This window comes from Barbus barbus, assembly GCF_936440315.1.
Source record: "Barbus barbus genome assembly, chromosome: 22".
Classification (NCBI taxonomy): domain Eukaryota; kingdom Metazoa; phylum Chordata; class Actinopteri; order Cypriniformes; family Cyprinidae; genus Barbus; species Barbus barbus.
Genome location: NC_136750.1, coordinates 20,009,251 through 20,037,160, shown reverse-complemented (window position 1 = coordinate 20,037,160; position 27,910 = coordinate 20,009,251). Strand labels below are relative to the sequence as shown.

Below are 27,910 nucleotides of genomic sequence, written 5' to 3'. Positions count from 1 at the left end.
CCGTTCTGCAGTACCCTCATTGCGGTTCTGTTTGCGATTGCGTATTTGCATGCCATTCATTTTATTTATCTGTTTGATGTTATGTTCATTGCGTTTTATCTTTATTACCCTAAGCTAATAAATTCAACAACAAATGCGGAAAGATTCTAGAACACATATATCAGTCTAATGTTGTAATTGCAGTGGGTAATAAATGGTAAATATTGCCTTTTGTTCTTTAAGTACAAAACATTATTATGTATGACGTCTATTTGCAATTAAATTTTCTAAACATGCATTTGTAGGCCACTATCCTTGGAGAAAAAATATTATAATGATTTTGTAATTATCCGACTGCAATTATCAGTGCTCAGAGGCTTCACTTAAGTTATACGTTTGGCTTTAGTTATAAGTCATAGAAGTTTAAATGCTTTTTTGCCTCTCTAGGGAGCTGTCTTTCACTGTAATGCATCCTTTAATTTCCCCCTGTCAAGCCCATGTCTATGTTGAGCTCCCCCTTTATTTACCCTCTTTACTTTGTGCACATTGTTTAATTATTGATTGTATAAAGAGCCTCTTCTAATGCAGGAAGAAGAATACCAGAACCCATGTGGTCCTATAGAGGAACAGCTACAGAGATAAGTGTGAAAACAGACCTAGAGGCAGTGTAAAAAAAGACTGTGTGATTCTTTGCAATGTGTTTGGGAGGCCCACACCCCGAGGGGTGTTTCAGCCTGGGGCGAGCCTCACAGCTATTCAGAGAAGATGGGTTAAAGACATGCGGATCTCACTCTATTCAACGGCTGGGTGGACTCGCACACGCTACACTTTACACATTACAAACATGCACGTTCTGCCAGCACACGGGTCATTAGACACGAGGGAGCATTATACTAATAGCATCAACAGATAGACAGATTGTCTGCTACTTATTTTATTCAATGCATGTGGGATTACGTGTTGTACCACGTTTATTTTATTAGATTTTGAATGAAACAACACTTTCTGTATTCCTCTTTGGTTAATGTTGCATTTGGGAAGTAATCCGCAAATATGTCCATATTTTAACCAGGCTTTATTTTCAAACCCATTCAAAATGTCGATTTACCTGATATCACCACTTTATATTTGTGCAGGATTTGTTGGTATGCCTAATATCTGATGTATAAGAAAGGTATATCATAAAGGTATATGGCTTACACGCATACAAATAAATAAATTAAAAACAACTGAAGACTGTTTCTGTCCATATAATAAAAGCTAATGGTGTCCAAAACAACATTGAACCTGACTTTTATTGTATGGACAAACAATAACAACAACACTGAGACATTTTTCTAAATATCTACTTTTGCTTTTCCTTTTTAACAAAAAGATGAGGATAGCAGACTATTTGTTTTCAGGTGAACTTAAGGAAAGCCCCATATTCATTCAAAATATCAATATCTATTCAAAACATCAATTTACCTAATATAATCACTTCATATTTTTTAGGATTTTTGGTAAATCTAATATCTGATGTATAGGAACAGTATATCAGAGGGCTTGCAAAAACAAACAAAAAAAAAACAAACAAAAAAAAATATATATATATATATATTAAAGAGGGTTTACACCTGTTATTGTCCTTAAAAAAGAAATGTAATGGGATCTTTTGTTGCATGAATTTTTTTTCTTTTTTTCAAAATATCTTATTTTGTGTTCCAAAGGCATGAAGATGGCAGAATATTTGTTTTAGGGTGAACTATCCCTTTAAGGAAAGCTTAAAAAAAAGCCCCATATCCCTCTTAGGAGGTATGCTGTTGACTATGCTCGTGACTGCAGTGTCACTCTTCCTAATGTAGAGATCAAACAGCAATCAAAGCACACAGGAGACGTCTATTTTATTTATCTATTTTCAAATAGTTCATCTTTATGTGGAAGCCAAGCAAGGCCCGAATCCTCTCTCACAGTACAGCTCGCAGTTTAAGTCCAAATAAAGAATGGCAAAAATGATTCCCTCTCGCTTTCCTTCCCTCCCCGCTGTTCGTGTGAAGTGCATTGGCAAATTCTCAGAGCGCGCCTGCTCTTTCACGGAGAACGAAGGCCGTTTCCTTACACTTTTTGCCGCACCATTGTGTGCTTTATGGCTTGTGTCGGGGGTGAAATCACTGCGCAGCGATTGACCCTGGCTCTTCTGGTACTTGAATATGATGATGACTGTTTCATGACTTGAATATCAACAGCATTGTATCTCCCGTTTTGAGAGAACTTCCCTCAGTGATGTCAGTTTTGTTTGAACATCATAAATGTACTTAAAAAGGATAAAGACTTTATGGAGATCAAAAATGTATTCATCCTTACATCTTCTAGAGCATAACCTGCACTTCTCAAGGTTGTAAAACAGAACCTATTGACTTAATTTGCTTAGATAATAAAGGGCCTTTTATTAGTTTCCCACCAAAAAGATTATTTCCCCTTTGATGTTATGTTTAGCTAGAAACTGTTTTCTATACATTTCATTGCAGTTGTAAGCACAAACTATGCACTTATATGCAATCCGTCAGTGCTCTGTTCATTCTTCTCTGCTTTGAGAGGTCCTTAAACTGAAATTCTTTCTCTTACTAAGCTGATAAAAAAAAAGCTGATAAAATGTAAAAACTGTAAATTGAATGCAATGTAAGTCGCTTTGGATAAAAGCGTCTGCTAAATGCATAAATGTACTAACCAACAGGTTTTAAGAGGCACTCACAGGAAGTCAAACATTGCAATTAACAACATAATTAAGTGTCAAAGCCATTATGGTGTCTTCTAGTTACAGAAACAAGGCCTGTATTGATCAGAAACAGACCCCGATTGATCTGCTGATCGATTGGCTTGCATGGGTATTTATCTGCCAGCATGTGTCAGTTGTTATTGGGGACAGGTGCAGTTACTATTGCCTTCAGTTAAAGCTATTAGTCTACTGTGATGCCGTAGCAATGGGCTGTCAATCAACACCAACCACCACCCCCATACACAACCACCTTCTGTGCTTTTGTAAGGCGTGTCAAATTAAGACACACTTCAGTAGTTACTGCTTCATCAAGGGTATCGACACTATATAGTGCTACAGTGGGGCAAATAACTATTTGATACACAGCCGATTTTTCAAGTTTTCCCACTTACAAAGAATGGAGAGATCTGTAATTTTCATCGTAGGTACACCTCAACTGTGAGAGACAGAATATAAAAAAAAAATCCAGAAAAATCACATTGTATGATTTTTTTTAATAATTAACTTCCATTTTATTGCATGAATTAAGTATTTGATGCAATAGAAAAATAGAACTTAATATTTGGTACATAAACCATTGTTTACAATTACAGAGGTCAGATGTTTCCTGTAGGTCTTGACCAGGTCTGCAGCAGGGATTTTGGCCCACTCCTCCATACAGGTCTTCTCCAGATCTTTCAGGTTTTGGGGCTGTCGCTGGGCAACACGGAGTTTCAGCTCCCTCCATAGATTTTCTATTGGGTTCAGGTCTGGAGACTGGCTAGGCCACTCCAGGACCTTGAAATGCTTCTTACGGAGCCACTCCTTAGTTGCCCTTGCTGTGTGTTTGGGGTCATTGTCATGCTGGAAGACCCAGCCACGACCCATCTTCAATGCTCTTACTGGGGGAAGGAGGTTGTTGCCCAAAATCTCGTTCTATTTTGGTCTCATCTGACCACATGCCCTTCTCCCATGCCTCTTCTGGATTATCCAGATGGTCTTTGGCAAACTTCAGACGGGCCTGGACATGTGCTGGCTTGAGCAGGGGGGTCCTTGCGCGCGCTGCAGGATTTTAATCCATGACGGTGTAGTGTGTTACTAATGGTAACCGTTGAGACTGTAGTCCCAGCTCTCTTCAGGTCATTGACCAGGTCCTCCCGTGTATTTCTAGGCTGATCCCTTACCTTTCTCAGGATCATTGATACTCCACGAGGCGAGATCTTGCATGGAGCCCCAGTTCGAGTGAGATTGACAGTCATCTTAAATTTCTTCCATTTTCTAATAATTGCGCCAACAGTTGTTGCCTTCTCACCAAGCTGTTTGCCTATTGTCCTGTAGCCCATCCCAGCCTTGTGCAGGTCTACAGTTTTGTCCTTAGACAGCTCTTTGGTCTTGCCCATAGCGGAGAGGTTGGAGTCTGATTGATTGAATGTGTGAACGGGTGTCTTTTATACAGGTAGCGAGTTCAAACAGGTGCAATTAATACAGGTAATGAGTGGAGGATAGGAGGGCTTCTTAAAGACAAACTAACAGGTCTGTGAGAGCCAGAATTCTTGCTGGTTGGTAGGTGATCAAATACTTATTTCATGCGATAAAATGGAAGTTAATTATTTAAAAATCATACATTGTGATTTTCTGGAATTTTTTTTTTTCGATTCCGTCTCTCACAGTTGAGGTGTACCTACGATGCAAATTACAGATCTCTCCATTCTTTGTAAGTGGGAAAACTTAAAAAATCGGCAGTGTATCAAATACTTATTTGCCCCACTGTATATGTTTTTTTACATCAGACCCAGACACTGTAGAAATTGCTTTAAAGCTTAAAAGTGAAGGTATTAGTTTTATTTAGGTCGCTCTATAGAACTTAGAGGATTTTCATTATGCCTGACTTTGCTTTTATGTGTCATTTTGATGCAGGAGTCGGTGCTGATCAAGTTCTTAGAGGAGGTTCCTCATCTTCTGGCTTCCTATGCACATCCGGCAAACACATCCTGCTATGCCACATGGACCAGTTTCCTAGAACACTTCCTCAGGGAAGGTAGCTTCAACCAATTTTGCAAAGTACCTCTAACCAATTACTTGTCAGATCTTCCTTGGTACTCTTTTTCTTTGTATCCAAAGGAGGAGTGATAGAAGCCTTCCCGCCTTCGGATAGTGTGACGTGTCTGACGGTGGATCTTCTGGTGGAGCCAGGAGGAGATGTTTGCATGCTGTCCTGTGGAGATCAACTGCGTGGGCCCAGTGGGTTGGAAGAGGTGGGCTGCACTGTACCTCAGACCTCTGTCTGCCCTGACGTCCTGCACTCCATTTGCACTCGTGTGGGTCAGGCCTGTCAGCAGCGCTCCATCATGGGCCACATCTCCCTAGATCTAGTCACCTTTCTGGATCCCAGCAACCTGGAGCAGCAGGTTAGGAAAAATAATAGCCAGTTCAGTACTCAGTCTTTAAAACACTTATATAAGAACACTTTATTTTTACACTACCATTCAAAAGTTTGGGGTCAGTAAGATTTAGGGAAAGAATACTTGTAGCCAACAAGGATGCATTAAATTGATCAGTGCCAGTGAAGCCTATTACATTGTTACAAAAAAATTTATTTCAACTAATGTTCTTTTGAATTTGTGTTCATCGAAGAATCCTGAAAAAAGGTATCATGGTTTCCACAAACATTTTAATCAGCACTATTTTCAACATTGATAACAATAAAAAATGGATTTTGAGCACCAAATCATGCTTAAGGATCATGTGACGCTGAGTAATTGCTGCTGAAAATTCAGATTTGTCACCACAGGAACAAATAACATAAAATATATTAAAAAATATTATTTTAAATTGTAATAATATTTCACAATATGTGTTTCAGATAAGATAAATGCAGTATTATATATTATACATTTTATATGGATTTTATTTTCATATATATTTATTTTTAATAATGTTTTGCTTTAAAGATATGAAGCAGCATATAGTAGTCACTTATTAATGTACATTTGAATATGAATATAGATAACATATAATTTATGGGTATGACATTATGCAATACATTCCAGTACGTTTATAGGTATGACATTAGGCACTACGTTGGGCTAGAATAGATAACGCTTTTAAAAGCAGAATATAATGGTAACATTTACACATTTGTCACACTTTTTTCCTTAGCAAGTTGTACTGCAAAGTATGTTTTTATCAGCAGTGTTTTCTGGAAATCGAACCTATGCACAACCTTTGTATTGCTAGCACCATGCTCTATCATTGAGCTCCAGGAACAATGGAAGCACTCAGCTCTATCTATCTTTTATCAAACAAGCTCTCTCAAAAACAAATTGACCCTTAAATGTCAGTGGTGTGTTTTACAGCTCTATGAAAACAGAACCTGCCATGTTAAGAAGCTGTTGAGAATGAGATGGGATCTGACATGTGGCACTGATCTGTCAGAGCCTGTAACACTGTTCTCACCTTAGAATATAGATAGTGTGAGGGTTCAATCTACTGGTTCAGGGCTCTTATTGAGATGTTATAGGACACTTCTATAGGTTCCCCTTAAGAGCTGTACAGATGAGAGAATGACCAGGAGCTAATGTGCCAAAAGGCTATCTAATAAACTGTCAGGTCTTATTGTGTCAATAAACTAATTCCCCTTTTAAGGCCTTGCCCCTTGACCTTGCAACACCCCTGCTATGTAGTGGTGTCAGACAGGAGGTCAGGCTGGAGTGTCTTTTCCTCAGATGTTGGGGTTCTTGGTCACTGTCGAGACCGATTGAACACTGTAATGCTTTTGCTCACACATTACTGTTGATGTTCGTTTTTGGCTTGGTTATTTGTGAGATTTTCTCATAATTTTTTCAATTTCTGTTAAAACTGCATTAAGACACTCCACTGAGTACATTTTAGAGACTATGTACTTGTGCAGTTATTTAAAGAGCGTTTTATTTCTAATCTTTTTATAAACAGCATAAGATAATGTAGTAACAGTTAATCTAGATGTTAATTTAGACCTAATGAAGCTCATTTTAAGGTTACCTAAATAAACATTTTTTACAGTGCAGAGCCACCCCTAACAGTAGGAGGTTAACTAGCATCCCTTGCATTTCAGACCATTCGCTTTGCATCTCTGTCAAAGGACATGACAACTGAACAATCTCTGCAGGGGAAAAAGGAGGGGATGCATTAAAATAAATTTGAGTCTAATGTAGAAAATATTTTATGGATTTGACCTCACTGACCTCGCTGTGTTAGATATTGATTTAGTCATTTTTCAAAACTTGTGTTTCTAAATTTAGGTCTGTTTATTAAGTCATGGAATGTGAATATCCCCTGTGGAAATGTTGTACATAGTGCAAATGATAAGTGAGCAAAGAAGTGATTATATAACTAGGCAACATGATGCATAATTAATGAGAGTACTGTGATTTTTATCAATGATCCCTGCTGGCAGGCCTAAGATGGAAATGTGTCTTGTTACATTGTTCTTTTAGCGATTCCCACTGCCACTAGAGGGTGGCAGAACACACTCGCATTGTATTCACTACAACTGTCACTGTTGCATACAGAAGACCTCCTCTTAGATGCTCTTAATGTTTCAGGGCCCTTTGCGGGGATGGACTGACCTTTTGGTATAAGCTAAAGCTTTTGTTTGTGTTGTAATCGTGTGTATGTTCTTGAAATGTATGAGATGTTACAGCTCTGAAAAATAGCTTATGACATTTACTTAACACAGTGAAAGTCTAAAGCCCCCATTGAGTCAGCGGTTGATTTTTACAGCTCCATATGCACATTATGCTATTTATCATTCTGAAATGGTGAAATGCTATAGAACAGATATATTTTCAAATGAATGTCACATGCTGCTGTTTTAATCATTGACTCAGCTGGCATGCTGTGATTTTAAAATAGATGATTGACTTTGGAAGTCAGAGAACGGCAGCTTTTTTAGATAAATTACGCATTGAGGTGGAATGTACTCTTCCACAGAAACAGAAAATTTCACACTTGAATCTCATATAGCCTCCTGATAGAATAGCTTTTACTCCTGCAAATGAAAGTAATTCATACATTATTCTGATTGAATAGCACCAGGATTCTTTATATTGTGGATTCACAGAGGCACGGGATGAGTTTTATTCAGCGTGTCTTACGGAGGATAAACTGCACACACAATTAAAAGCGACAAAAGGAATTCAGACGGATAAATCCAAACATTACTGTCCCATCTCTCCTGGCACAGAGGTAGACAGATCTGCCAGACTAGTGCTAACCTGTCTCTATTTAATCATCAATTTACATTCAAACCTGTTGCTAAAAGCAGTCTGTATTTTTTGTATGTGTGGGGGAGAGGTGGGTCGCATGTGTTTGCCCTTGCAGGCTTGCTTCACATTGTGTGCGAAGGGAGGCTCAGCTGCAAGATTGCAGTTTTTAATGAAAGTGAAGGGGCTATAAAAGACAGGTACAATCTGGGCGGATATATCAAGCGCCTTTGTTAAGGTTGACAATGAAGCAGGCTTGGCTGATTCTACAGACTGGCTAAATGGTCCCACCTATCCCACAAGCACAGGTATCAACTATGAACGGGAGGCACTGCTGGGTGAATTCAGCTCTCTATATTGAGGTCTTCCTGTAAGCCTGGAGTCCTGTTTTCAAAGGTCATTGCTTTACTTTATCCCTTTACAAGAGCTTATTTCTAAAATAATTTATTTTTTGGTTGCTTAGTTTTTAAAAGAGCTTTAAAATTATTTTTTTTGGAAAGTCAAATTTTGAATGAAAGGAATAGTTCACCCACCAATGGAAATTTGCTGAAAATGTACTTGCCCTCAGGCCATCCAAAATGTAGATGAGTTTGTTTCACTTGCTCACCAATGGATCATTCGCAGGTAATGGTTGCCATCAGAATGAGAGACCAAACAGCTGATAAATACAAAACAATAATCCACAAGTAATCTACATGATTCCAGTCCATCAATCCTCAATCCATAATATATGAAACAGTCCATAACAGTTTTAAACAAATATGTTGATGTGAGAGGACAACAGGGGATGGACCTTTTCATTGGAGGAAGCATTATTATGGATTATGGACACCTTACTGATGGATTGCAGCTTTTTACTTCACAAGATGTTAATTAATGGTCTGGAATCATGTGGATTATTAAAACATTTCAACTCTCATTCTGATTCTCTCAGTCCGCCACCCATTCACTGCTAAATTTATTCAAATCTTTTCCGATGAAGAAACAAACACATCTACATTTAGGATGATCTGAGGGTGAGTACATTTTCAGCAAATTTTCATTTTTGGGTGAACTATTCCTTAAACTAAGTAATTTTGCAAAGATTAATCTGGAGGACACAACATCATCTTTTATATTAGTTAGAACAGAGGAATATATTTTCTGGATAAAAAGACCAGCAAATTACATGAACAATCCTTTATTATCTTTCTTTTTAATAGTTTTTATATACTGAAATTAATTAGTGTTTGCAGCTAAAATTAAACCAGTGTAAATAAATGATACGGTTCACTGTTCAGCATGTGAACGTTGAGCACGATACTGTGATCATAAAATGATTTCAGCAGCCGGGCCACCATTTGCATTCGCTGGCAGCAGCGTTTAGGTTGACAAATAGGGACGACAGGAGAGTCAGCCAACTGCCACTTAGTTATTAACAACTCCTTCACTGGTGATTTATTTGCCACTTTTTGAAGAGAGGGCATAGCTATTAGATTATTATCAAGGAAAATTAGCCCTGTTTAAGCATAAGGCCACGACTGGGCCTGACCCCTTAATATCCTTATAATGATGCCATTAACCATACAGATGTGAGAGATTCTCCAGTTGGGCTTTAGACACAGTGTGCTACTCTCTCTCTCTTTCTCTCTCTCATACACACACAATGTCTGTTGAGCTCTGTTTTTTCTGCAAATACAGTTTTGAAATGTCCATCTGACAGTTTGTTTAACAATTTCTGCCATTGTCTACTTGTTGGCTAAAAATAAGTGAATAGTTATTTAGATTTATGTGTTGTATCTGCTGACTTATGTCTGTGTGCACTGGTTTGTATTTAGGTATGGGCTATTGATCTTGACCTGGGCTACAGTAACCAGTTGGCCATGACACAGCTGATGCTCATGATGACGAGGGGGACGCTGGACTGCCGCACCAGTAAATTGGAGGTTCCTCCTCCAGTCAGAGACATGAAGTCTTCCGTACGCAATGCTAGAGTAAAGACTAAAGCTGTAAGAATCTGTAAATTCAATTAAAATATCCACTTTCTCTTTCAGCATTAAGACGACATGGTTGTTATATACTGGATTTGAAATATGGCATTAAAACATATTCAAGACTTTATTTTATAATAGTTCAGTAACAGCCTTAAAGAGATGTTAAATCAAAAATGTAAATTCTGTCATAGACTCACCCTCATGACATTTTAAAAAACTTACCTATCCCACACCTAGGTAGGTTTACATATTTTTGAAAGAAAATTCTTATGTTCTCCAAGGCTACATTTATTTGATCTAAAATACAGTAAAACAATAATATTTTGAAATATTACAATTTAAAATGACTGTTTTCTATTACAATAGTGGATCAGTGTCACATGGTCCTTCAGAAATCATTCTGATTATCAGTGTTATTAACAGTTGTGCTGCTTAACATTTTTGTGGAAACTGACATTTTTTATGGATTCTTTGATGAATATAAATTTCAAAAGAATTATAAATAGTTTTACTGACAGTTTTAATCAATTTAATGTATTCTTGCTTAATACAAGTATTAATAAAGCCAATGCAATAAAGTGGATGCCCATGGGATGTCAAAAAGTACCATGAAATCATTATAAAATTAGTCATACGTGGTCACCATTCACTTTCAATGCATGGAAAAGAGCAGCTTGGACATCTTGCTATACTTATCTTCTCTCCAGTGTTGATACTGTTCCACAGTAGAATAAAGTCATACAGGTCCTGAGGGTGAGTAAATGATGACAGAACTTTACATTTCGGGTGAAAAACGTCACTTTAAAGGTTACGCTCTAAACTGTTTGGGATTCTTTTAGTTCTTTAAAGCACAAGAATGCCATTATCCCGAATGTGTTCCCTGAGACCGGACCAGAGAGCAATAAAAGTCCCCTGCTGAATATTATCCCGATAAATCACGGCATCCATAAAGATTGATCTCGCTAAGCTTTGTTGTTTTATTTTGGTTAAATACAACTAAACGCTGTAATTACGCTTCCGACCTGATTGGTGTTTAGAAGAAGCTGAATTCATTATCATTTTGATAGATGAGCCTAAATAATCAGCCCATAAATAATGCATACCATATTCATTATGCATGTGTATGCATGCCTGAGCACCTCATCAACCTGATGCCAGCCCCTAAACAATAGACTTCCTTTATTAGCGGCAAACAAGAGTTTACGCTTGTTAATCTGCGACTTGTATTATTTTATCAAACATTCATTTAGTTTGTATGTGCTTGTATCGCCCGGCTCCCGCCTGCCTGTCTTAATGGCTCTGGCTTTGGCCATCATTCAGGCCCAGAATATTACAAACACAATTAAAACCCTGCAGAAAAAGCTTTTTATTGTTGTTTGAGGATAGTGTGTCTGACAGATGAAAACAGAGTTCCATAGAAGAGAATTACTCATGCCCCACACACCGAGCAAGGGCTTTACCCTCTGCTTCATATCTGTCACTGAGAATATGCCTTATGCCCGCTACGAGTCCTGCAAGTCCTGCCACTCTTAACTAATCCGCTCCTGTGGTGTTCTTTTAGACACATCTTTTATCTGCCATGTCTGTGTGCTTTGTTGGGTTTTAGAGGAAACCTTTCTGTTTTCTGCAGCAGTATAACCTAATAATGCAGGACTCTTTCTCCCCAGTGCCCTATATGACTATGAGACTAATGCCTTATATTTCTCAGTGTGGGCTTTTGAAACCCTTCTATTTGTTTCTAGCATGGCTGTTATTGCTGTCCCCGAGAGGTCAATTTATCATTTAGATGTACTGGTCAAATTTTTAGCAACAGAATTACATGCAGTTTGTTGCTTAACTCTCTCTGTGTGTGTGTTCTCTCCTCAGAAAACCTCAGTAACCAATCGCTTTGCAGTGATGTGCACCCGACTTCTTCACACCAATCTTTCTTTGGTGTATTATAGCACATTTTTTCTAATGTGCAAAGCGCAGGGCGTAGGTTATGATGTCAAGGTAAAACCTTTGCTTGTTTTCCAATTATGTAACTGGAGTTCTTTGATTTCAGAGCAAGTGCTTCAATATATTTTACATGTGTTTCAGACAAAGCAAGGCACTGTGTTCGCCCTCCATGACAGCAGAGATCGAAGAAGCCTTGGCATGCTGTGAGTTCCCACAAGAAGCAGGCAAACACATTAGCCTTATCTTTCTCTAGCTCTGTTTTCCCTTCCTTTGTCCCCATTACCATTAGAGATATATCTAGACCTTGAGCACACTCCCAAGAGCAGATTAAACATTATGTAGTGAATACCTCAACCCGAAATGTGGCAGCGCACAAAATACTGCCAAGTTGAATTAAAGGCATTCATCACATAAATCCTATACCTATCCCATTGAAGCCCTGCTTTCCTTCCTCATTTCTCCCTGAAGAATAGCACACTCTTTAAGGCTGAGAGTTCTCATTAAGCTCCTTACAGCCCCACAGCCAAACAAGGTGATTGTTATTTTGTTTTTCTCTGATGATGGTTCTGGGGGATCATTAGTAAGCTCGTTTGTTTCTGTGTGTCGTTAACAGAACAATCTCTGAGGATCTCCAGGGAGCTCTGCTGACCTTTGCTCGCAACCTGTCAATCATTCATCAGGAAATATCAGCTCCAAATATGCAAGGAACAAACAATTTTAAGGTATGCGAATGGCGTTTTTTCTTACCATTAGCAGGTCTTTTAAGAGTAGGTTATGTTCTTCACAGAAAAAATACCATTCAGATGTTTCACGTTCAGATCATGCATCTACATGATAAATTATATAAAAAAAGGTACAACGCTGTCATTGGGGCAATACCATAAGGTACAAAAGCACCTTAAAAGTGCATAATTAATAATACTTAATAGGTGCATTACATTACCCCAGTGACAGTTTTTTGTGAGTGTAGGACATTAATCACAATGATTCTTGATGGTTTCACCATATTACATATTATAATATTCCTTTCAAACACTCAGGGTCACTTTACACAGACAAAAAATGAACTATGACCATCAAATAATTAACAAATAATATATCCACAACGCAGCAGTAAGAATCAGTCACTTGATAGAGAAGTTGTATCAAGTCCACTACTCCAACACTTGCTCCAAAAGGCTCTGCAAAACTTTAGTGTAATGCTAGTAATAATAAACTTCATCCTTCACACAGTGTTCATGGTTGTTTAATTTAATAATCTCATATTTTTCAAGTCAAATTGAAATTTGGGACAACAATTGGCAGCATATTACCTTTGGCAAATTATGAATATACTAGGCCATACAGGTTCAGCAAAAAAAAGTTCCAGTTTGCACAGGACTGTTTGTTGCAATCTTTTCTAAATATTCTAAATAAATTGTTAGTTTTATAACTAAAGTTTATTATTACCAACATTATACCAAAGTTTTGCTGGGACTTTTTGGGGCGAAGAGTAGTGAATTTGAGCTTTTGGTCGAAATCAGGTGATAACTCATCATACTTGAACATAAGTTTTGAGAAAACGCCAATAGTGTATCATAATAACATTTTATACAATACACAAGGTCTTCATTTATTAAAGTCAAGGATAAATCTCTGTCTATATTATCTGCAGCTGAAGTCATTCATATGTAGAGCTCTGTAGACAATGTTGGACTTTCTGAATAGCATTCAACACAATGTTACTTAATTTTATAGATTCTCTTTCACTGTTCAGTGATTGGAGGTTAGGATCTGTAGTCAGACATACTGTATACTGACTGAATGTCTGCTATTGTTTGCTTTTATAAGGACCTTATCAAGGACATTGAGGAAGTCCTGGGCATGACCATACAAAACCAAACCACATCTCAAGAAGAAAAGGAGATTACTGCAGCCGAAAGTGAAGAGTTATCATCTCATAAACCTCACAGATTAACCCTAAATTAATCAACATGCTTACACACATGTATAAATCTGCTTGAGTGGATTTCTCGATGACATTTCTGGATCGCATTTTTATAGAGATCTAAAATATTATACAATATTTATATCTATAAAGATTAACAATGTGAACAGAATAATTACATTTAAGTTACATGTGCCATTCGTGACATTTAGCTCTTAATAGCTAGAGATACAAGAGAGGAATGTTGCTTAGTCAGTAAACTATATAATGCATACATTATTATAATCACTCCAAAAATAATACATTTTGATAGTTGTTATTAGATATATAATGTACATTTACAATGCACACGGATTCTAAACAGTTGCAACATCCAGTTAATAAATGGATCTGTTGTAAATTAATTCATGAAAACCTTTAATAAATTATAAAGTTTTTGTGGATTCAGGAGTTTTTTTATGAAATCAAAAAACCTTTTAAATATTAAAAGACTTATATCTGAAATTTAGTTATTGAATTTAACTGTAACCAGTTATATTTGGCTGTGACCAGCTGATGAATAAACAAACTTAAGTGGAGTTGGTATGTAATTGGCTCCAGATATGGGTTTCATTTCTATAGACTTGACCAACATATAAAATAATCACAATATAATATATCCATTTTTGTTCTATTACTGTATTGTATTTTATGTGTAATAATTCATTTTATGAATGGAAGTCTATGTGTACATGAGAATAAATATACTACGGAGGGCAAATAGGAACAAAAAAGCGCTCGGTTGTTTCTTCCCGGAGAAGATATTAACCGCACCAGTGAAGGTTGAACGGCTTTTATATTTCTGCAGAAAACTAGCTCGTTAATCGTATTTTCGTAAAAGCAATGGAGTAGCAATATAAATGTTTGTCATACTAGTATGAAAGCCGTACCGGTAAGTTGTATAACCTTCACTGACAACCGAGCCGTTCTCTTTAGTGCGGGACTTGGCGTCACAGAAAGTTTCGGCAGCATTTTTGGGCTGATTAAAGGTTGCAAAACTCCAGTTTGGTTAGGTTTGATGATCTTTATTAATGATTTAAGATGATTTATGTATTTATTACTCGTGACGAAATAATGATGTGACGCGCCAACAGCTGCTCTTGAAACGTCTTTTTGATATTAGACCACTTTAGGGTTTACTCAGCTATGACAGAGATTCTACGCAGAATCCACGGTGGCTTTCTAAAAGTGGCGCTGTTCCCCAGCAGCTTTGGGAATAAAGCGCCTCGTCCTGCCGCCTCTGAAGTACGAACGCGTCACCTCACTCAGCGCGCGCTGCCGCCCTGGACTTCATTCTGTGTGCGCTACCGGGATATCGTCAACGACCAGTTCGGTCTGTCAAACTTCAACTGGCAGGTGCAGTGAGCGAACTACCACATCCTTAGGACCGGTGCTTTCCCTTTTATCAAATACCACTGCACCAAATCACCCCCACAGAACCTGGAGTTTGAGAATTTTTGGTGCATTGAAAGCTATCAATCTAGGTCAGTTAAAGTATTAGTTACACCTGTTTTATTTTGTTTCTGACAGTACACCAATTATTTTTTTTGTTTGTTTTCTCTCTCTCTCTCTCTTTCTTTAAGGTATCCCTTGCTTGGCATATGGTTTGGGTTCATGGATGGTAGTTGGAGTGACAGAGACAGTTCAGACCTCTGCTGGACCTGTTACTGTTTACTTTGCATACAAGGAGGTGGAGGGTGCTCAGTTCTAATATCAGAGACACTAAGTATTTTAAAAGAAGGACTTGAGTTTCACAAGAAAATGTTTGTCACAGACTTTCTGAAAACTTGTACGAATAGCCAGTGGGACCTGAAATACACACATGCACTTTTGCACAAAAAAATTAAATTATAAATTGTAAACTTTGGGGTTTTCTTTTCAATATTACACATTTGTATTTATTAATTAGTATTATTAGTATTAATATCAGATTGATAACTACAAGTTAATAAAAAAAAAAAAAAAACTAAATATAATATTCATTTAACAATAGTATTTGACAAAAAAAATGAAAATTAGTGAAGGTATATACATAACCAACTAGATAAATGATAAAAGATTAAAACTTGGGACAAAATGGGATAAAATTTTGACCAGAATGTTCAAGAAAATTTAATATTTCAAGGTAAAGGTATGGACTTTTATTTATATATATATATATATGTATATGTTTAAAAAAAAATCTAATTAGCTATTGTGTCGCTCATCCATTTGGTATAAATAGGCAAGTTTATTTTGAAATTTGACAGTTATACTTCTTTAACAAGTCTCTTTTTGGGGGGGGGGGGGATTAAATGGTTTTGTCACACATGGTATGCAGATTATTATGACATTATCGTGATAATTAGGCATTATTGTTATGCATCTGATGTGTTATTTTGAAGTTTACAAGCTCTGCAACACCTTGTTTTCCCACTTGTTTTTTTTCCCTAAAGCTAATGCAGAATTTTAAATACCTTCAGCTCATTTATTTAAAGTCAAATTAGAGCTCACGCCCTGCCTGGCATATTGTCAATAGGAAGCAAGAGGGATTGTTTGGAGGACAGGTCTGATAAAATGGTTTTTAATTACAATAGAGGAAGTGTTTCCTTCGTTCAGGACCCACCCTAACCCCCTCCCCCTGTCATTCTCAGATGCTTTGATTTCTGATAATGTACTTTGCTGACTGGCTCTCTTCTGCAGGATCCTTCATCACATTACCTCTGAGATCGGCTTTGACAAACTACCATATTGATTCTCTAGACTTCTCAAAGCTTTCTGCTGAGCACATTATCAGAGGCCTCGATTTTCTGGCCTTGCTGCCTTCTTTCTTAGGTAGCAGTACCAAAGTAATAATTTCATGTATTACATGCAAAGCAATGGACCTCTTGGCCTTTGTCTTGCAAACCATAATTCCAATTTTGATTTGACTGAGCCATTGTGTAATGACTAAATCTAGTATGAATTATGGCCATTTCAGTGTTATAACAGGGTTTCAGTGGGTCTTTAAAAAGTTTTAATTCACCCTTCCACAAATTAAGTCTTTGAAAAGATCTTAAATTGGAGCAGAGGATCTTAAATTCATAAAATCACGACATTAAATGTTGAATGCACTGCATGAAAATGAATATCTTTCTCAGTATGTTTTTGTCAATTTCCAGTGCAAATAGCTAAATATTCTTAAATCACACTTGAGATGCAAAATGAAGATATGAAGTTGAACCAAATTCAGTTTCAACTTACTTAAAGGGAGTATTTTTTCTTGTTTTAGGTTTATTTGTCTGACCCCTTTGGCAAATATTTGTTCTTGTTTTAATCATAAACTCACATTACTTTGACCGTTTTCTCAGAAAATGAGACATGTCATTTTGCTTCTCAGTGTATCATGATTTAGAAATCTTCCAATGTCTACCATTATCATTGAGTGTATTACATACCTGTTATTCTCAATATATATTCAGGCAGGCAGCCCCTATATTACATCATCAGTGAGGGCCTTAATGGAAATCATTTAGACAGACAGTGAAATCTGATCAGCACTATTAGCCTGAACGGCCAGCTTTTCCTTTTCATGTGAGTTAGCATGAGTGCTGAAATGCTGCGTGGGGAATGCTCAGGGAAGCATGACTTAATTCCTCATTGACTCTTTGACCTTTTCCTCATCGCTGATACTGTAGCAGACCTGGAGGAGGAGTAGAGTATCACAGCGTGGTGACAGGCCAGGCCTTTGTGGCTTTGACAGGCTGACGTGAGCTCTGAGAAACTCAAGCCCATGACGTGGTGTTCCTGTTTTTGGTCAGACCCACAAGTGTGGTGCCAAGCCACAGGAGACGACATTAGTCTGAGCAGGTGCTTATCACTTACACCTCACCTCGGTCAACGGTCTAGGATAACAGAGCAGCAAATAGGCTACTGTAAAGTAACGGAAAATTTAACGGTGCCACGTTAAGAGATCAGTGCCTTGTTTTAAGGGCCGTGCAATCAAGACTCGTGTTTGTAATTGGAGGTCTAAATTACCCTCTCTTGAATATAAGGTACTAATCAACAAAGGATTAAGCACTTGTATTAACAAGTTCAATTACATTCAAATAAAGGAGACCAAGTTGAAATCTTTAAATACAAACACTATTTACATTTTAGGTAACTAATGAAAATGTGGAAGCTGGATTTGATCGTGATATGGGGGGTGGGGGGGGATTCAGAGCTACATGGTGAATTTTCTATAATTTAGCAAGAAAAATCACATACATTTTTGGTTGACATGGAGATGTATGGGTTTGGCAGAAACAATTATTGTACGAAAAACCCCTGCAGCTAATTCTGTGAAGGTTATCATTGAGTTCTCAGACCAACTACGGGCTCCTCTTCCTTTCAGGCTGCTCTATCAGCAGGGGGATGTCATCTGCATTGCAGTTTGTCATCTGTTCCAGGTACGCCATGATCTTCATGTCAACAGAGGTGCTGAGACAAATAGGTTTGGAATTGAACTTCTTTTGTCAGAAGTTATTAAATGATGGTGACAAACCAAGGTAAGCAATTATAGCTCACTGAATCACGTTCATGAGGACATCTTCAAGAATGTCACAAATCTGCCAGTGTATTAATTGCATTTGTGTCTCGTGATATTACAGCATTGGCTGCAGTCCTAAATTCTGATTGAATTCATTTTAGTGTGGAAAGAGATTTTCTTTTATAGAATAGGATCACTATTAAGAGTGTAATTTACTTTCTAATGAAACTATTATGTGACTGTCTTGTAGGTAAATATACAAAATATAATTTCTTTACATACATTTTTTTGTCAGTTGCTTGGTTTGGATTATTTTAACCCACATCTTCAGTTTCGCAAATACCATTGTATTGTTGGATCCAGTCTATACAAGTAATAGCAGGTGAAGTTGAGAATTGATATAACACTTTATTTAATTTTTTTTAAAATGACTAACTCAGTAGGCCTGTTTGGTTACACCATTTATTTCAAACTTCAAGAGTTTCCCACATTTATCTGCCATGAATTAAAGTTTTGAAATCTTAAACTTATCCCTAAACTATTTAAATTAATGTCAAGTACAAAGAGTGCTTTTGTCTCAACCTGAGTTATTTGGCCAGTTGAAATTTCTACATGTTCTTAACCTATTATTTTATTACATGCATGAAGTCTTCCCTCCCCCACCCTATTCCATTTTAAGCATTCCATTTGAAAAAGTATTATGTGAAAACGTCTGCTAAATGACTAAAAGTAAAGATTGTAAAGACCATTGACTCTATCGTGCGACTCCACCGGGCTAGGACACCGGAAAAGGGTCTGGGAAGGCAGAATTTAGTCTTTGAGCAGGCACAGAGCAGCCTTAACTCTGTTGTGTTAAGACAGCGTTACGCCTGTTTCACATACACTCCGTTTGCAGTGCGTAGGCCTATGTTTTTTTCCGCACCCATGTTAACGGAGTTAAGGCGTTCACACTGCACGCGCTTGCGGTCCGGAGCAGTGCGTCTGCAGCAGTGCAGCGATCGTTTCCGCACCGAGTCTATTTTTGCTGTGCTGCACGCGCTGAATTAAAGTGACAGCGCTTTGTTAACGGTAAAAATTGACATGGAAATGTAGTAATTTCACAATAAATATAATTAAAGTGTACTGTGTTTCACAGGCTTTTTGGCTAGGTTTAAAACTGAAAAGTGCACTTTTAGACGCTTGTGTCTTGTGGAGGTAGAAAAACAAAGTTCTTTAAGACCCGCGGGACTGTGTGTAAAGATTTAAATGTAAAAGGCACGAGAGCCGACTGTTTCTCTCAGTGGTTTTAATTTGAAATATTTGTGATAGCCTAACACAACGTAGGCTATATGCGGTGTTTAAATGTGTTTCCACTTGCTTGAGCAACTTAATATACAAATCTATCTACAAATGCATTTAATATGTTGTTTATATTAATTGAGTTTAAACGTGAATGTCTATGAAAGATTGTGTAACTTTACCATGATAAAAGAGGATCACAATGCTGAAAAATCACTTTCAGTATATGCTAACAACGTTTGGATTTGAAATCAAAATAATGGAAATGTTGTGTTTGGTGATCAGGAGCAGACTGCAAACGCGTCCTGTGTGAAAGCACAATGAGTCCGTGCTGCTTCTGCATGTGTGAAACAGGTGTTAGTCACTTTCACAATTGTCAGATTTTGGCTTATACACTCCAATTTTTAAGTTTTTGTGAGACAATTTGAAGTAAACTGCCATTAGTGTTACAGACCTCTCTGTTTCCTCTGCCATACTATTTCTAGTTAAGTGTGTGTGCTTGTTTAACGTTTATGTGATAGTTTTGAGTAACTGTTACATATTAAATTAAATGAGAAGAGAATCTGATTCATATGATGCCATTGTTATTTTGCCTGCATTAACCTGATCAAGTCAGAAATGTTATACCTCTTAATTGTTAATCCTTTGTTTTATATTCAACTGCCAGCTTGGGAGGAAGGAAGTCATATGATGGTGATTTCATCGCTGTACTTTCAAAGTGTTGTTGTTACAACACTGACCCCATGATACAACCGTTCCTGGTCTTCCCTATAATGCCCTGTGATAGTAAGTATGTTTTAATAGAGATTTCCCTTACTGGATCATGTTAGCATAGCATTATCAGACGGGAAAATGAAAATGGATTTAGTGCAATTGTTAAAGCCTTAGTGATTTCTGTGTATTATAATTGCTGACCTCACACCACTGAGGCTGGAATTACTTGATGTTTTTTTCCACATGCTATTGGGTGCTGAGAGTGGTTCTTATAGAGAGGGGAAAAGCCATTAAAAATCTATTAAAGCAGATCTTTTTTACCCAGAGGGGAAAGCCTTCTCATTACTAAGCAGATTGGAAGGGATGACAAGTGGCTCTATATTTCTATTTTATTTTCCTTTCTCTTTTTTTTTTCCTCTCTGCATTTTTTATTTTGAAAAGGCCAGCTGAAAGGCAGCATGCCCACTGTGCCAATCAGTATTTCTACAGCTACAGGCTGCAGGTGGTTCCAGTGGCTGTCAGTCATGCGAGGCACTGACCCTTTCAAGTCTGCATTCAGGCAAGCGATTTATGATTCACACAGAACAATTCCTCAAGGCCGTCTCTGAAGCGCTCTTTAGTTGGTGGTTAAATAAATGCAACATTAATTAATGCAGAAGTTCATTAAAAAAAGTTGTTCATTTGAAGTGCACAGTGCAGATGATGTTATTTATGAATGCGTGTTAATACGTGCTTTATGTTAATGACTGACACATCCGTGCAAATGTATCTCTAACGCGTTGTCTGAATTCATGTTTTCTGTTTTGATATTTTCTAACATTTAGCTTAATGCATTGTTTTTGGTTCTCCTTCGAGCTGATTAAAACTTCGCTTGTGCTTCTCCCTTGGAGCTTGGAAGATGCCTCGCTCATATTTACTGTTTACAGTGTTGACATTAAGAATAATGGATACTAATGGTGTCTCCATGAATTATTGTGAGAGTTAAATGAACTCTCCATTTTATTATATATTATGCAGTATTTAAAGTTTTGGGTCATTAAAAACCAGACGGCCCCCTCCCCCCGCCCCAAGTTTGTCTTTTACCCCCTGCTAGTGTGCAGCGATGCCCTTGTTGCCACAGGCTACATTATATCTGTTCTTCAGAAAAGCATTATTACAATATTCTGAATTAATGCTTTGTTTTTGCTTCTGCATTCAGATTCTGTTATGTTTTTTATTGAAGGAGTTTACGCTAGTCTAAGGAAGCTGAGGTGGTATGACTTGTTTATATTTATATTTAAAATAAGTATGAATGATGTAAAGCTTATGTGGTTTAATCCAGCTTTCACTTTCTTTTCTCGTTTTTTTGATGTAGGTTATACTCATTTAACCCTTATGTTGTGCTGAAATTCCTTTGTGTTCCTGGTCACAAATAACCAGCCTTTTAAATGATTGAACTTATGTACTTCAAAAAAACATTATTTGTGGATAATTTTCACTCAAAATCATTTTTCACTTAAAAACTGAGGTGCATAATCTCAGATGAGTGAGGCCTACGATCAAAAACAAAACCTTTGCTAATTGAAAGAAAGCAAGTTGATAAAGACTGAATCCAGTATTTGGTAATAATATAGCGTTAAGAGAAATTTATATGCAATATTTGTAGGCTGCTAATTTTTGACTAGGAACACCTCAAGTGTAACACAGTCCAAAAATGAGAATTTTTCTTAAGTTGTTATACCCTGTGTGAGCAAAGTCATTAACTAGCATGTTCAGAAAAGAACAAATCCTCTCCAGGTCAAAATGGCTGGAACATAACATGAGGGTTAACACTGATTCACCTCTTAAATGTGTATCGACCTTCTCTAAGGGTCGCCAAAGTTCACACATCTGCTGTTCCAAGGGCACGTTCACTCCAGCTGGAGGTTAACGGCATCTACCGAAGGTCGAGATTTTTATTCCTCTTAGAAATGTGTATATGTGGTTCTGTGTTTTATACATTCATATGCATGCATTCTTATAGTTACAGCAGAAATCGTGTCTAGCCATCGCAGATCTTATAGTTGCATTCAAGGAAATGGCCATCCACTTTAAATACACTTTTTCAGAGAGCAAGCAGCAAAGAGCAATCCTTTACAAAGGGAAAAAAACGTGGAGGAAAGTGAAATAAATCATTCCTGTTATCCACTTTGATACTCATTCTCTTTTTTTCTCAAATGTGATGTTAGATCTCCAATCTTTCTGCAAATGAGCCCTGGCTCTCTGTAATGGCTTTCTGCTTCTCATGGGAAGTGCGAGTCGTACGCTCGACCCAAAAGCTGCTGATTGAAGAGGAAAATGTAATACAGGTGTAAAGCAGACTTGATGGGGGTCTTATGCAAGGGTTATGAATTTTAACCATTTTCATCTACACACTTGTATGTACATACATATCGAATTGGATGTGAATGTGCTGGCTGGACTGTTTGCTGCTCCACAGAGACTGGAGGGTTTCTGCTGGGCTGTCGCTAATTCCAGATGAGAGGATTGCTATTATGCTAAATTCATAGGAATTAAGGAGGATTGAGTTGGTTAAGCAAGCACTTGATTAAGCTTTACACAGTCCAGCAGCTTCATGAATGAAGGCGATGCAGACTGTGACTATACAGGACAATAGAACTTGGAAAGAGACCTTATAGATGCTTATGTTTTTTTTTCATTTTGTTTTTTCATTTTATGCATTGCAATTAAACATTGTGCAATAATGTTATTATTATACTTTATAATAGATTAAACTGATTATTGTTTTTTTTATGCTGTTATATTTTTGGAAAATGCATTTCTCTCTTGCGAATAATTGGCTGTAAAAAGTTAGTATCAGTAATTATGTGAACTGTACATTAAGCAAGTTTCTACATCTGTGCACAGAGTTTTTTGTTTTGAATGCTCAGGCATGTAATGACATTTATGGGCATTATTTTTCAGAAATCCACCAAATGGAACTATTTATTGATAATCCCCATCATGAAGACCTGAAAAATGGCTGTTAAAGTTTTCAGTTAATATGCAGATGCCCTTATGTTGCATGGAAATGGCACTTTGTTTTAATATATAAAAATCAAATGCAGTATGTGCACCCTCAGTTTCGATGAATATGAGGCCTCTGGTTTCACATTTCCCTAAAAAAAAAAAAATTGAAAGTTGCAATCACTCTGTAAATTTTAAATCAATGGTGAGGCTTACTAGGGTCTGTGAGGACTTAAACCGGGGTAAATGCTTGACCTGGAAAGCCAAGTGTGTGTCTATCATGGTCTCTCTTCAGGGATAAAGTAATTGATGGGTGGAGTCTCGTGGCTGCTAATTTATTACCTATATGTAAATTTAATGATGTGATTGGAAGCGTGCAGACCTGAACCCTCAGGCAACGAGGTTTATACAACAGCCCTGTTTAGTTATTGTCCAACAAAGGGGGAATTCACTTAACACAACCTGCAGAGATTAGTGGGTAATTGTTGCTATAATCGATAAGTCACCGGAGCGTAAAATAAAAGGTGCTGTTGTGTGAGGGAGTGGGTCTGAAATGGGTTTGCAGGGTCTTTTCAGTGAGTTTAGTTTATGCTATAGAATGCATATGTTCATTTCATTTCAACGCACTAGCCATGTGTCCTTTCATGCAAGCCTGCGTTTTGAGTTGAAGCCTGATTTTGGCATGTGAATGTACAGGAAAGAGAGTCTGTGTATATGTTTGTGTGTGTGGGTGAGTGGGTGCAAACAGTGGGGCTGGGTCTGCTTGGATGAGCCTCATTGTTCCTGTGCGGCCTAGTGACAACGCTGGCGGGCAGATAGGGATGAAACCTGAGCAGGGTGACAGTGATAAATAGCCCTTTTAATAACAGCTGCCCCACTTGGCCAGCCACTCACAGCCTGTGTCCTCTGTGTATTTATTTCTATGTTTATTTATGCATCTATAGCAAGAAGGAAATCACAACCGTAGGGCTCCAATATGTCTTTTTTTTTTTTTTTTAGGGAGGTGGTGGGGGGGGGGGGGGTCTGGTGATTTCACAGATTAGGATTTTTAGAGGGTGTTCTCAACCCAACCAAATCGTTCATCTCTACTCAGGTCTCCAATGACTTTGTGTTTCTGCATCAAGGATTTTGCAGATCTATGTTCTGGCATATTCAGCATGAGTATTGCCTGTTCTTTTCTCTGTGTTTCTACAGGATGACCTTTAGAATAGTGATGCTTTCTTTATTTCACATTCAAAAGGTTGTCTTTTTGAATAATATATATCTACCTATCATTCTCTCTTTATTGTTCTTTCTTGTTGTGTGTGTGTGTGTCTGTTTGTTTGTCTGTCTATCTGTCCATTTGTCTGTCCATCTATCTGTCTTTCTCTCTGTCTTTCTGTCTGTCTGTCTGTTTATCTATCTATCTGTCTGTCCGTCCGTCCGTCCGGCCAGCCGGCCGCTGTCTATCTATCTGTTCATTGGTCGGTCTCTCTATCTGTCTGTCCATCTTTCTATCTATCATGTCAGTCAGTCTGTCTGTCTTGCATCATCTATTTGTCTGTCTGTCTGTCTTTCTATCCATCCGTTATCTATTTGTCTATCTATCTGTCTGTCCATCTGTCCGTCTTTCTATCATCTGTCTATTTTTTGTCATCTGTTTAGCTGTCTGTCCATAGATCTGTCTGTCCGTCCGTCCATCCGTCCATTGGTCTGTCTCTCTATCTGTCTGTCTGTCTGTCTGTCTGTCTTTCTATATATCATGTCAGTCAGTCTGTCGGTCTTGCATCATCTATTTGTCTATCTGTCTGTCTGTCCATCCGTCCATTGGTTGGTCTGTCTGTCTATCTCTCTATCTATCTATCTATCTGTCTGTCTGTCTGTCTGTCTATCATCTGTCTGTCTGTCTGTTTCTCATATATCTCTCTATTGGTCGGTCTGTCTGTCTGTCTTTCTATCATCTGTCTGCCTGTCTGTCCATTGGTCTGTCTATCTGTCTGTCCATTTTTCTGTCACCTGTTTATCTGTCTGTCCATAGGTCCGTCCGTCTATCTATCTATCTGTCTGTCTGTCCATTGGTCTGTCTATCTGTCTGTCTATCTTTCTATCATCTGTCTGTCTGTCTGTCTTTCTGTCCGTCATCTATTTGTCCGTCTGTCTTTCTATCATCGGTCTGCCTCTCTGTCCATAGGTCCGTCCATCTATCTATCTGTCTGTCTGTCCATTGGTCTGTCTGTCTGTCTGTCCATCTTTCTATCATCTGTCTGTCTGTCTTTCTGTCCGTCATCTATTTGTCTATCTATCTGTCCGTCTGTCTTTCTATCGTCTGTCCATTTTTCTGTCATCTGTTTATCTCTCTGTCCATATGTCCGTCCGTCTATCCATCTGTCCATCTGTCTGTCTGTCCATTGGTCTGTCTGTCCGTCTTTCTATCATCTGTCTGTCTTTCTGTCCGTCATCTATTTGTCCGTCTGTCTTTCTATCATCTGTCTGTCCGTCTGTTTCTCATCTATCTGTCTATATATCTCTATTGGTCTGTCTGTCTGTCTATCCGTCTTTCTATCTACTGTCTGTCTGTCTGTCAATTGGTCTGTCTGTCTAATCTGTCTGTCCGTCTTTCTATCATCTGTCTGTCTGTCCATCTGTCACTGTAAAAAGTGATGCTGACTTAACTTAAAACAATTGAGGAAACCCATTGCCCTAAAATTAAGTAAATAATAATTGAAAAAAAAAGTTGTGACAATTGATAATTCACTTAACTTATACTTTTTTATTATTATTAATTACTTAATAATTTTAAGGCAACGGGTTTCCTCAATTATTTTAAGTCAGCATCATTTTTTACAGTGATAAGAAGCCTATTTATGAAATATTGTGTGTCATCAATCAGCACGCAGACTCAACCAGAGTAAAACAAGCAAAGTTTCACAAAAGTAAAATATTTCATTGTGTTTGGGGCAAATATCTGCACTCCTTGAATGCCTAATTCGGGAGCTGTAGCTAACTGCTGTAATCACTGTAAAAAAAAAAAAAAATTCATTTTAAAAGAATTTGTTACCCCACTGACTTAAAATTTTTAGTTTAGTCAACTAAAATATTCCAGTTGTCCCTTAAATTAACATTGAGTATCTTAAAATTTCAAGTTGACTAAACTAAAAATTTTAAGTCAGTGGGGTAACACATTATTTTAAGTTGAAAACTTTTTGAAACTTTTTTTTTTTTTTTTTTTTTTTTACAGTGTGTCCTTCTGGCCATCATCTATCTGTCTGGCCATCATTCTATCCATTGTTCTATCGTTTCATCACATACATTTCACAATATACCCCATTAGTGCTGTAGAAAACTTTTCAGTGAAATTAACTCTCTGCATTTATGTATATTCCGCCCTTAGAGCATGCATGTGGCCTGAAGAATTTCTCTGTTGTATTTAAAGACATGCTGCTTGCTTTTATGTTGATTTTAACCAAGCCATTAGACTGAGGGCAAGTTCTTTTGTCTGCCGAAATATGACCCGGGGCTTGAATGACTGAATAGTGAAAGTCACAGCAGTATATCAGAGGTGTCAGAGCAGGTTCCTTCAGGGGACTGTCTCCCCTGCTCTCATTCAAACCAATTCTCCCACCTTAATTGGCTCAATTAGTTAAGTATCCATGTACATTATCATCTATGCATTTTTCATGATCCGTTTTAACACCGTGGCAGCATAGAACAGGGCAACTTTCAGCTATGATTTAGCATTTGGTGAAATGTTAATGTCAGAGCTAGTAACTGATTGGGATAATTAAGTAATTATAGGCAGATGTTGGAACAAATGCCAAAACAGGCTTTGCCCTGCAGAAACTTTTCTCTGCGCTGATTTTGACACCCCTGTTGTGTGGGGATATCCCAGAGGTACCTGTAAAATAGTTACAGTTTCACCCTTGTGATTATTCGGTTGGAGTCTTTGATATTGAACAAAAATGGTCTTTTATGTTATTGTGTGGAGAGGAAATGGGCTGTAAAGAGAGCGCGATCGGAATAGCAAATCACAGAACCTAATAGCCACGGCCAGCGAACCACAGCTCTGGCCTGGAGTTAATGCAGAGAAACATTTTTTTTCTTCACAAATTTTTACTCCAGATGGATTTCTGGGAAAGCCAATATGCACTAGTATGGTAGTATCACATCAAAATAAACTGAGCAGACTATCGGTAGTAAGTCAACAGTGTGCCATGACTTCACATCAGGTGTATGGAGAGCTTGTGAATGCTTTTGACAGCTGTCATAATTGGAGTGTGGCTGGCAGGCATTGCAAAGTGTAGATCGATAAGCAGTAAATTTTCCATTAAAGAAAGATTACGTGAACATTGCTGTAAATAGCCAGGAGCAGTTTATCACTGATAGACTTAAATTGGTCAACATTTTGAACACTGTGGAGTGACCCGTTAGGTACTAGTGTTGGGGAGTAAGCAATAAAAGTAGCAATGATTTTCAAAGTAGTACATATCTGTTTTTAATGTCAGAGCTGAAGGAATAATCAAATGCCCCTAAATGGTCCTTTTTCTCTCTCTGTGTATTGATGGCAAATATATAATTCATTTTACTGAATCAGTTAATTTAGATGCTTCAATAAATTAACTTTATTTAAAAAAT

At 37.6% G+C, this 27,910-nt stretch overlaps 1 protein-coding gene and 1 pseudogene across 2 annotated transcripts in view; both read left to right on the top strand.

Annotated features, from left to right (window-relative positions):
- Positions 1-14,558, top strand: part of iqch (IQ motif containing H) — a 28,050-nt gene extending 13,492 nt beyond the window's left edge. The window contains exons 15-21 of the mRNA XM_079446826.1: positions 4,631-4,751; positions 4,835-5,121; positions 9,774-9,944; positions 11,796-11,921; positions 12,009-12,070; positions 12,481-12,589; positions 13,698-14,558. Coding sequence (XP_079302952.1) covers positions 4,631-4,751; positions 4,835-5,121; positions 9,774-9,944; positions 11,796-11,921; positions 12,009-12,070; positions 12,481-12,589; positions 13,698-13,835 — 1,014 coding nt within the window. The 3' untranslated portion in view covers positions 13,836-14,558. The remainder of the gene's footprint in view (positions 1-4,630; positions 4,752-4,834; positions 5,122-9,773; positions 9,945-11,795; positions 11,922-12,008; positions 12,071-12,480; positions 12,590-13,697) is intronic.
- Positions 14,559-14,833: 275 nt separating this feature from the next.
- LOC306888489 (uncharacterized protein C15orf61-like) lies at positions 14,834-15,647 on the top strand (annotated as a pseudogene). The gene is made up of 2 exons (XR_013785968.1): positions 14,834-15,317; positions 15,417-15,647. The product of XR_013785968.1 is annotated as an uncharacterized protein C15orf61-like (transcript).
- Positions 15,648-27,910: the final 12,263 nt, after the last annotated feature.